Raw genomic sequence first — 12,126 nt, forward strand, 5'->3', positions numbered from 1 at the left:
TTGTAAACTGTATTGACAATTGATCTTATCAGTTTATTATATCTTTAGAATGTGGACTATTGTTGTCCTCGTCTTCTTGGCAACTGCTATTGCTGAAGAGTAAGTAATGATAATAAATGAAATACTTAAAACAAAACAGTACTAATCTCTTTTTTCAAAAATAATTATCCTGTTTAATTGCCGAGATTAAAAAACATATTTATGAAGGGAGCCATATGTGACATGAAAATTAAACAAGATTATTCAGATTCACTTCTTGCATTCAGCACCTACCTAGTAGTCACACCCTCAGACGTTCGACCCGGGGTACCCCTTAATATCAGCATCAACATTCTACAGTCCCATGGCAACGTTAACGTCAAAGCCGACCTGGTTGAGAGAAGCACGAAAAATCAAATTGCCACAGCACACGGAATTTTCTCTCAAAGTTTGTGTTTTGAATATACAAATAGTTTTAATATCAATCCCCTTGCGTTTTTTCTAATTTACTCAAGGGCCATTTATTATACTTGAGAACTATATACACAGATGAAATGCCAAGATTAATTAATTATCATCTACACTATTACAAATGAAAGAAAAAAAAGTATATCACGAATTTACTCAAAGCAAACATATCTCTTAAAATAAAATTGATCTTCAGTAAGATTATTCAAAACCAAGTCTTCATAACTTAAATGACATGCTTCTCTTAAGAGAATTTACATTTTTGATTCTAGATGTTCCAGGCATTCTAACAATCCAGGTAATATATATATATATATATATATATATATATATATATATATATATATATATATATATATATATATATATATATATATATATTCAATTACACTAGTTTTTCTTTTAAAAAGTTTTTATTTGAAAGTTTTTAGACTAAAATACGAAGCAGATGATTATTGTCTTTTATTATTCGTTAAAAAAAAGACTTTCGTGTTGGGTTTTGATAAGGTACCAGACAGTTTGGGACTTGGATCTTACTCACTGGCCGTTCATGGGACTCATGGATTGAAGTTTAGCAATGAGACGGATCTGTACTATCAGTCCAAGAGCGTCTCCATCTTCATCCAGACGGACAAAGCCATGTACAAACCAGGTCAAACTGGTGGGTGAAGTTAAACAAGTTTGCAATCTAATAAAGGAATAGGAAATCTTATTAAAATACATAACACTATTTACTTATTTCTCCACAAGAAGTTTTTATTACTATGAACATTAAATTATTTAATGGATCATTAGTAATATTATCAGTGACAATCTACTTGATTTTTATGTTTTATGTTAAAATGCAATGTTAACCAAATGAGACAGAAACTTTTACATATTTATCAAAAATGTGTATACTTGATGTAAATGTATCATAGTTTTTTTTAAGTCAACTTCCGGGCATTCGCTATATATCCCAACATGAGTATCTATACAGGAGCTATGGATATTGAAATTTATGTGAGTGAATCTGATTGTTTTTTAAAAAAGTATAAGATTCATCAAGAAAGAATAAACGAGATTTGACATGGTTTTACCCAAATCGTCTCAAACAAACCAAGAAACGGTTAAACAAGTGTTTTATTTTTTAGGGTCAAACTATTACATAATAATATATTACTAGCCTTTTCTGGAAAACTGAAAACAAGAATATTATTTAAAATATGTTCTTTTAATGTTTTCCATCATGAATATTAATCAAAAACTTAAAGGCAGGATCAGTTAGTCGTCATTCTGTTATCTCAGTAAAGGTCAATGTCATATCTAGAGACTAGACGTTATATATGGTGACGTCTTCGACTGAAGCTGTCTTGGATACATTTTAATCATTGTGACATATTTGAATTTATGATTCTTTTCAAGCTCACTCGAACAAAAGGTTTAATCATCCAGGCCCTGTCGCCCGCATACCGTCTGTAAGACTGTATAAATGTCAGTGCAAGGATTTCACATCCTCACTAGATTTAGGGAAACAAGTTTATCCAAACTTGTCAAAAACTACCTTGAGGTAGATATACTCCAAATCTGTGCCTAAATGTGCAGAAAAATTTCTCTCAGAACAATTGAACTGCAAATGCCAATATTTACATCAAAATTTTTTTTAGGTAGTCGATGCAAACTTTTAAAGTAACACGGTGATTCAGAAAAGATGTTTTACTTTTTGATAATGACGACGAAAATAAAAAGAAATATACAAAATTTCATTTTACAGAAGGTTTCGTGCATAAGAAGTCGTCACCTTTCAGTTTACAAGTTGTTAACATTCATCCGGAATTTACACATATAGACATACTGAGTTGTTTTGGACATTGATTTGAGTAAAAGTGTTTGCCATTGCACTGTCTAAATATAGTTACAGTGGGGTTGACACACTGAATTTGAAGCTATTCAATGTCGGTAGTAAGAAATATGCATACATAGAAAGTGCTTCTCCATAAATAAATAGGAGATGTATTGAAGACATCAGGTTTCACTGAGAGGTAGTTGGCTCATGATATACTAGTATGCCACGCTGCAATATTTACATTTCCCTGCCCTTACGTGGCAATGAAACGAAAGTGAAACTCAATATTCTTGTGTTGACCCAACGTTTAATTCTATTTTTGCTTTTAAGTTTAATTAATTTTTAATTTTCTAAAGTTCATCTTTTCAAACGGTATATGAAATAACGGGAAAATAATAGGAAGATGAAAAAATCTTGAAAAAAATCGATATTAGGTAAGTCATTGGTTTGTGCGTTACCGGTATTTTAAAACCGGACCAACAAAGAACCCAAAAAAGTTTTTTAAAAAAATTAGAATTCTCTTAAATTTTTTTTTTTAAAAGTTCTTATCCCTATAACCCTTTATCAAAGAACAAAAAATACTAGAGAATTTATAAAAGCAAGCATTGCTTTAATAATGACATTCCCATTGCTGTCCAATATGTCACAACTATTCTTAATCTCAAGTACATGTATAGTGTACTGAATGCGTTAAGTGCGTTTGTAACAAATAGGTCACTTTTATAAATGCCATAACAAATATAGAAGAGATCTGAAAACGTACCTTTTAACATGCATATTAAGATCACGAAGCGTTGATTTAATCATCTTAAGCTTCTTTTAGGATTTTGCATTTGAAACAATGTCGATAAGATTTGTATGAAGTTTTTTCCTCATTACTTCTTCTGTGCCAAGTAACCAAATAAACATATTATAGGAATTCTAAGGAAACTTTCGGAAATCTATTATTTACCACCTTAAACATTTTACATAATACATTTGCAATTGAAAATAAGCAGGATACATTCTTAGTAAAAATAAATCAGTGTTTAAATGCAGTAATTACTACGCTGATAAGAAAAGAATTGCATGCAAATATAAAGAGTGTTACATTTAAACGCAAAAAAAAAACTTTATTGAAGTGCATCTTTTATAAAATAACGGTACCCTCGATCATAAATATTGTAATTTGCTTAGTTTTATTTTAATTCAACGAATTCACCAAATGTTTCCGATACTTAAATTACCTTCTTATATACGAGTATCTAAGTGACTGCATGCTTGATTTTTGAAATATTTAAAAGTTATATATTCAATTTTTATGACATGCCACAGGACCCCAACACTAATAAAATCAAACAGATTTTGGGAGCCAGGGACTCCACAGGCGTGATCACCAACTATTTGGAGGTGGATACCCAACCTGTTCTGGGGGATTGGAAAATAAAAGTCATAGCGCACGTAGGTCGTCATTTAATCTAAAATCAATCTTACAAAAGATTGTTCTTCTGGTATAAAAAGACATTGTTATGGGTTTTTTTTTACTTCAGGGTAAATCTTCAGAGAAGACGTTTACTATTGCACACTATGGTAAGCATATTTTTTGACAATTTCAAACTTTTTAACAATTAGACAAAAAAAAAATTATGAATTGATCATAATTCTCTTTTTTAAAATGATTTCATGATACATGGTAAGAAAGTGAAACATGACAGAGACTTAAACGACGAAATGTTAAAAGTAAATAGTAAATATACTTTAAACAGGTTTTACGTTTTAAAAAAAAATGTTTAAAAATCAATGAAACTCACGATAATTTTGTTCAGTTTTACCAAAGTTTGAAGTGACAGTTGAACTTCCTGCATTTGCTCTCTCTTCCGATGACAGCCTAATTGGGACTGTGAAAGCTAAGTATGTAGTTTGTGGTTTGCTTTGTTTCTTTTGTTGGTTGTCTCTTCTGGCCTCAGAGCACTTGATATGAAGGTCAATTGAACTTTTCTAATAAAAACTTTGCGAATAGTCTGTCATCGGTATTAACTTTTCCTTTTTTATATTATTCTACATTATTAGTTTCGAAAACTTTTCACAAAATATCCTTTCTTTAAATTTCATTGTTGATTAATATACATGTACATGTAAAGCAATACCATCCTAAACACTGTGATTTTTTTAACAAACCCAAAAATGGTCGATTGTCAAAATAATTTTTTCCTTAAAGGGGCATTGTCACGATTTTGGTCAAGAATTCTTTATCTGATTTTAATATTTACAATGCTTTAGATAGGCATTTTAAATAGGCAACCGAAATTTTAGTATCATTTGTTGAGTTATAAGCGAGTTACAGAGCTTGAAATTCTTTGCTATGTAAACAAAGTGCTTGTTTACATTTTGAACGTTGAAGTAAAAATTTAAGTTTTAAACCTAAAACGAATGTGTTAAACATTAGGAACTGTTTATCTATGCTTAAAATAAATAAAAAGACAAATAAGCTGGAAAAAGATTTTTTTTAATGGTATGTATATTGAACCTATGTAAACAAAAACAGAGCACGAGCCTTGTTTACATGACAAAGAACTGTGAGCCCTGTATCTTGCTTATAACTCTTCGAATGACTCTCAAATTTAATTTGATCATGAGAAATGCATTTCTGAAGCATTGTAAATAATAAAAACATAAAAATAAAACTTGACCAAAATCGTGATAATGCCCCTTTAAAGACCTCTGCACTGGAAATGCCGATATTTACAGGAAAACTTCTTTACATAGTGTCAATTGAATATTTTCTTTAAACATCAATCTTGGACTATAATAAAAATGGGTCCCAGGAAGAGTTCTGAGTTTTAGATAAGGATATAAATAGAAGGGCAACTCAGAGGAGCAATGTGACCGATGAAACTTTTTTTCATAAAAGGAACACATCAATGAGTTCAAATAGAGAGGTATACAAAAATAAATTCATTTGACACCAGATATACCTATGGTAAACCGGTGGAAGGCTCAGTCAAGCTGCGTGCTAAGAACGAATACTGGTACCGACCCTGGAACTACCACGGAGACGAACCAATGATTGAGCAAACACTGACTCTGGTACTCTACAGAAACTTATGATTGCAAACATATGCTCCTTTTTAAGAAAAAAATCTTTATTTTCATCTTTTTAATATACTCTATGCTATAAATCTATTTATTGATAATAATAAAAAGTGCATAATTTTGTATTAATTTCATATAAGTAATTAATACATATTCCTGTTTCCAAATTTTCTATACATGCTATTTCTCGATTCTTTAGACAAACGGTCAAGCCAAATTCACTCTATCTGGTCTCAGTACACTCAACAAGTACCTTGGTGAACGGTACATCATCGTGGAAGCCAATGTGACAGAGAGTCTGACAAAAATAACACTAAGTGGGAACAGTAAAATACAGTTCCATCAGCATGCTGAGAAAATGGAGTTCCTCGACTCAAACCCTGACACATTCAAGCCCGGACTTCCTTACACTGGCTATGTGAGTACTGGCGCATTCCAAAAACAATTCAGTGGTGGTAAGACACCCTGTACATATAAGACTGTTTCTCTCTGGTACCCAAGATGGTTTCTAAATGTTTTATTGACCAACAGAAACAATATAAAGTTGGTTGCATTTGTTCGAATTGAATTTATAATCACATGGACCCATTAAACTATTTTATATAGGCTCAAAAGGGATAAGTAGTAGGGTGATCCAAGTACAAACACACTTCTTTGCATTGTAACAAACATATATTATTAATCATTTTAATCAAATAAAGCCACATGATACAACCAAGCTACATCATTAATCGTTGTGCATAATTGAATAAATCAACGAAATCAATTGTTTATTGGATATAGATTTCTCATTTGAAATTATCTGTATCACCAATATGGCATTGATTATAGCCAAAGTTGCATTAAACTTTATATCGAAATATGTAATTATTGTTAGCTAAAATTGCATAATTACAAGTTCAGAGTAAATTTAAAAGTTGCTGTTGTACCTTGGATCTTGTCTTACGGTGGTCGTTGTATAAAGAAGGAATATTGAACAATTTTTAATCATTTTAAACTAGTTAAATATGTATTGCTAGATAATAATAAAAGTGAAATGAACCAAATTCACATGACTGACAACATATAAGAAGCCGGCTATTTTTGCACCTTAAAATGTTTTAAGATATCTACCCTTTATGAAAATAGAAAATTTCAATTTCGTCAAAATATCTGCGGTAAATGATTAATTTCATTTCATATTTTAAAGAGAAAGTTTATGCATGTAATAACCAAGAGAGTTTTACGAAATTTAAGCTACTTTTTACAATATCTTAATAAAACATACTTTGCCCATAGACTTCAATGCAAAATTCAAGGTGTAATTAGTTGGACCATAATACAAATTTTGAAAATTCCTTTGATGGAGTATTTTTATATGATAACACCTTCAAATGATACCATGATTAAGGATATCGGACCATTCATTTATTAGATACAAAATGTGGTCGTTTCACATCGAATACCTTAAAGGACATATCGTATGTTTTTCAATTTTCGGAAATTTTTTAAATAAAACCATTCTATACTTATTAAAAATGAAGTTTGTTAACGTTTTCATAAAATATTCTGCCTAACTCGTGAGTTTGAAAGCGATGAAATTCAAATGTCGCGATATGCATATTTTCTCTCTCGATCTACCCGCTATGATGTGTGACGTCATATGCGACCTCGAGCGAGAAGGTGCTGTTAGCCATCTTTGTAATTGGATTAGATTTAAATGACAATTAAACTAATTATCACCTATTAAATTGCCGATAACGGGACATGATGGTGTTCTGTGCCTCCTGCGGGTGATTTAGCCACCGAAAATGGGGATTTGGACTGTTGTTTTTTTAAGTTTCCCTTACGAAAGTATGCAGAAATCTTGTGACAAATAGGGGTCTAACTGTCGACGAGAGGATTTATGAATAAAAATTCAATTCATATATTATTAATTATATGGTACATTTTTGTAATTACAGTTTCATAAATAAATCGTATTCATTTCTCAAAAAGAAAAAAATAGAAGTTTGTACAAAACGCAAGTTCATCGGGGAAAAATAACGAGAGGGGACGCCATTTTGGATACCGCCTCGCTTCATTAGCTGTTTTCTTTTTCTTATTGTTAAACTATACGTTCATGTATGCATTGGTTTTGTATACATGATTTCTTCATTCATACATGTAGCTCACCTCTGCAGAAATCATAATTTTAGTACGGTAGGTGAGATTTCTGTGAGTTTTATTTTTTTGTGGGAGAAGTCATGGATCGAGTTGTCGATATTGATTGTTTACGCGAGAAATAGACAAAGTTTGTTGCTATACATTTATACGCAAATGGATAAAAAAAATACGGAGATGGGGTCTTACAGAAATAAACAATAATTAAGGAAAACGTTCTTGCCTGCTTTTATAACCCAGTGTAATATAGAGTAAACAACCTTAGAAAGTTGTGATCAGTTACTGCCGAAGAAACAAACTTCTTGTGCAACGGAGTTTTACAATAATGAACTTTCTGAGTCGTAAGGAACGCCAAAAAACCAAGACTGTTGTAGATTTTAATAAATAAACACCTTTAACAGATTTATTTGAGCTACAATCCTTACTAAGTTGTGTATACAATGTTTACACGTCGATCAATTTGATCGTAATTGCCGACTTCATCGTCCCTTTTTCGGCAATATCATCGTTTTTTATCCGTACTAGTGGCTCAAACATGTACAACTGAATAATAAGATTCTTTTAATTTAGTCAGCATGTAAAAAAAAACAACTTACATGGTGAATGAATGTCAAAATTTAAAGAAGATAATGCTAATCCTACAATTTGTTTACAATCATCTGTTCGAAGAAGGTCGCATGTGACGTCACTGTACCACGCGACACGCTTTCTAATTAACGAGTTTTTAAACGATTGGGGCTATAATTTAGATTGATATTATGGCTAATTACTGCTTTTATACCGTTAACAAACCGTTAGGAGTAATTATTAGATACACTGGAAGCCAAAAAATGTAAAATGTCGTATACTTTAGAAACATGCGATATGTCCTTTAAGCAATCTGTTCGCTTTTTATACACTATCCACCAAAATACCACCAATGTTAGATTGACACATAAATGCCGCTTTAAGCTGTACACGATGAAAGCAATTTAAAATTTAAAGAATTTAGTTTAAATTAGGATTCGCTTGTTCCAAATTTTTAAGCTTTCGTTGTTCTTGTTGTAATGATTAGCTCTTGATACCCGATATATTGGTATAATGGGAATATAATTGCAACACGAGTTATACAACTTTGCTTTTTCAATATTTTACCGCCACTTTTCTGCTTATGAGAAAACGTATTTTCTGTTGGTGTTTTCAAAACAGACATTTTTTATTTTCTCTGCTTATTCTTTTGTGAAGAAATCAAATAAAAAGGAGTGAAGAAAAAAGAATAATTAATGGTTTTTCAATCAACAATTTTACTTTTTCAATTATATTGATAAAACGATCTGCTAAGAAATAAATATTGATGCATTTCCATTATATAATATCATTAAAATAAACAGATAAGAGTCACCCGCCAGGACGGTAGTCCCATTACTGGAACAAAGCAGTCTGTAGTCCTTCATAACACAATAACCGCCCAGCTTCCAACCCCTTCAACAACACCTCAGTACTACTGGGGACCACAGACCACTAACTATAAACTGGATGACCAGACATTCACCCTTCCTGATACTGGCGTTGTTGCTGTCCAGGTTCAGATTCCAGAAAACGCCACAAGTGTCAGTTTACATGTAAGTTGAACTTATTCCTTGATTTATCTGACAGAATAATAAAATTCATTTATCCAGTTTTAAACTTACATGAAGTCATTCATATGAATTTCCTCTTTACCTCCGACGATCGCCAATAAAATTCTTGATTGGTATTGTTACGTTTGTCGATGTTCTTCACCTGAACACGTTACATTAGATGAACAGATATACATTTTGTATTAAATTCTACACGCACTTCGTATAAAACATGTTAAAGTCGCGGTGATCCGAGAGGGAAATACAATGAAGCACCTAACAAAAGAAACCACAGTCCAGTTTCACATAATTCATAACATTTTCGTTACAAAACGCTCCGTTGTCTTCTTGACTGGATCGTGCAGAAATTGAGTGTTTTTATTGGACTAATACATTGATCACAAGTTGTTGCCTACTTAGATTAATGATTGCATACTAGTATACCTGGTATACTGTTTAAGATATAGTGGTAATGTCTACAATACAGTGAGATTTTTCTATTCCTTATTCTTTTCGTACAAAATAAAGTCAGTATCCGAATGGTACGATTGAAACATAAATTACCGCAACTCTTCTGACTGTACCCGTATAGCCGTAGAGGTAGGATCAGAAATAATACGGCAACCATGATTTCAAGTCAGCTTTTTAATATAGTCAAATAAAATTTGCCTCAAAAGCAATGAGAATTTCAAAGCACTTTTAAAAGTCCATATTTGGATGATAGTTTATGAATTTTGATTGTTAGTATGAACATATTTTCTTTGTTTAAACACGCTTTAATAATTATATTTTAATATTTTATTTTAAGAAAATTTAACTTCGTTTTAGGCGGAATATGGAGCTGTTTCGAGCTACAAGACTCTAAGGAAAAGTTATTCTCCTAGTGACAGCTATATCCAATTGTTTTTGAGATCCACCACATTACGTGTAAGTTTGACTCAAAGCAATCACAGACCTGATGTTTGAAAGAAGATTTTCCAAGGTTTGATTTCTTTTGGTTTTAGGCAGGAAGTGTTGCAAACTTTGAAGTTCAGTCAACAGAGGGTGTGGGGCAACTTACATATCAGGTAATTTAATAGCTCATTTGAAAAATTGAAGTGATAAATGAACAAGCTTTAGATATATGATATTGAAACATCGCCAACTACATTATCATACAAAACATAATGTGTCAGTACATTTGAATTTCTTATTTACATTTGCTTGGTCACGTTTAGTGTGTATAAAACCGAATGACAGAATTTGGGAGGTAACGAAGGGTTCTTTCTTTGAGTATCATGGTGATAATTATGGTCAGGGCGAGATCATATCCAATAAAGCCTTAAAAACGATTCCTTATTAATAATATTTAAATAATTTTCAAAAATTTTACGATTAGATATTAATTTGTTAACAATACCATATTCTCATTTTGTTTGATTTTGCAAACCCTGCTTGCAACTCACACCAAGTCACTGATCAAATGCATTGGACTATACGTTACAAATTTGATTCGTTGCGTTATCACAAACTAAGACACTCGAAAATGTCAATATTTGTGTTTATATTTAAAAAAAATATATTATTTAAAGTACATTTTCTGAAAATTAAGATTTTATCTCGGGGGACTATTGTACACGCTGAATCTGTGGATGGAAACAACCAACAGTCGTTCACCGTCAGTGTACCTCTGACAGACAAAATGGCACCCAATGCCCGAATCGTTACATACTACGTCAGAACTGACGGAGAAGTTGTTACCGACAGCATCAGTTTTAACGTTGCGGGAGTTTTCCAAAACCGGGTATATAAAATTCTACTCTTTTTTTTTAAGTTAAATTATTGGAATAAGTATTTATCGAATATTTGCAAAGTGCTAAGAAAAACTAGAATTTCAGCATGGAGTATCTTAAGGATGACGTTTACTCAGAAGGAAACAAAATTCCACTGATGATAATGAAAAACCAACTGTTGTGTGTTATTGACCTTAAATGGTAGTGTTATTCTTTACTTTCAAAAAAGTAGGTCAAAAACCTATTTGTAATTTTTTGAAAATTTAAGAAAAATCCATAAAAATTTTACACTATGATTGAGATTTTCTTAATTGTGAAAATAATACGAATTGCTTAACTCTTTAACAAATGAAATACAGTTTATGAATGGCAGTGACATTAAAAAGATACAAAGCATTAAGTTTTCATTCACATTTTTTATAGATATTCTAGTCCGAATTTCCTCTATCAGTTTTCAAATCACTACCCTTTTTTGATTCAATATTAATAACAAAAAACTGAATGATGATAATGCTAAAACATTAATAGTATTAAACTAAGTATATTGACCTTTCTCTGCTGGCATCAAAGGACTATGTGCGGTTTGGTCAAATATCTGCCCCCGATTTCGATCAATTTTTAAATAGTATCGTATAAGAATGAAATCTTCACAAATCATTGTAAAGAGGATGCCTATAACTTTAATCTTGATTTTAGTCATTATTGCTCACTCGCTTTTTATCTATGACGTCATCTAAATGACCTAATTCCCGCAAAGTTGCAAACAAATGAAGATATTCTCATTTTTGCTCTATATTTTGCATTCGGAAGTATAGAGCGCAGGTCTGCTCAAGTGCAATTTTAACATATGTTTTTCTTCAGATAGTTATATATATTATACTAAAATATGGTACTTGAGCAAGCCTGCGCTCGATGTTTCCCAGTCGGAAAACACCCGTATTTTGCTACAAAACATCAATTTATCAAAATAATGCAATATTCATGACGTCATTTCTACGTTATGACGTCACTGTGGTGATAACCTTTTACACCTTTATTTCCAATATGATTTTAACTATCTTTCATCTTATTTTAAAGCTCTTTCTAAAACTTTGATTTTGGGGGGCAAAAATTGCATAAAACCGCACTTAGTCCTTTATATGAGGTCATTGATCAAAATTTTGAGATATGGTGTCTTTTATCGTTTTTAAGCATTTTTCAATATTTTTGTAGTGCGTGCCATACAATTATCTAAACGAAAAAGCAAGATAAAACCAGTAGAAAATATGCA

General features: G+C 31.6%; 1 protein-coding gene across 1 annotated transcript in view; it reads left to right on the top strand.

The window, feature by feature from the left end:
* LOC128176760 (CD109 antigen-like) overlaps positions 1-12,126 on the top strand; it is a 37,887-nt gene that overhangs the window by 403 nt on the left and 25,358 nt on the right. The window contains exons 2-15 of the mRNA XM_052843288.1: positions 49-99; positions 267-427; positions 720-745; positions 955-1,108; positions 1,379-1,449; positions 3,587-3,712; positions 3,802-3,841; positions 4,078-4,162; positions 5,221-5,338; positions 5,544-5,762; positions 8,857-9,087; positions 9,913-10,011; positions 10,089-10,151; positions 10,676-10,867. Coding sequence (XP_052699248.1) covers positions 50-99; positions 267-427; positions 720-745; positions 955-1,108; positions 1,379-1,449; positions 3,587-3,712; positions 3,802-3,841; positions 4,078-4,162; positions 5,221-5,338; positions 5,544-5,762; positions 8,857-9,087; positions 9,913-10,011; positions 10,089-10,151; positions 10,676-10,867 — 1,635 coding nt within the window. The 5' untranslated portion in view covers position 49. The remainder of the gene's footprint in view (positions 1-48; positions 100-266; positions 428-719; positions 746-954; positions 1,109-1,378; positions 1,450-3,586; positions 3,713-3,801; positions 3,842-4,077; positions 4,163-5,220; positions 5,339-5,543; positions 5,763-8,856; positions 9,088-9,912; positions 10,012-10,088; positions 10,152-10,675; positions 10,868-12,126) is intronic.

This window comes from Crassostrea angulata, chromosome 3, assembly GCF_025612915.1.
Source record: "Crassostrea angulata isolate pt1a10 chromosome 3, ASM2561291v2, whole genome shotgun sequence".
Classification (NCBI taxonomy): Eukaryota; Metazoa; Mollusca; class Bivalvia; order Ostreida; family Ostreidae; genus Magallana; species Magallana angulata.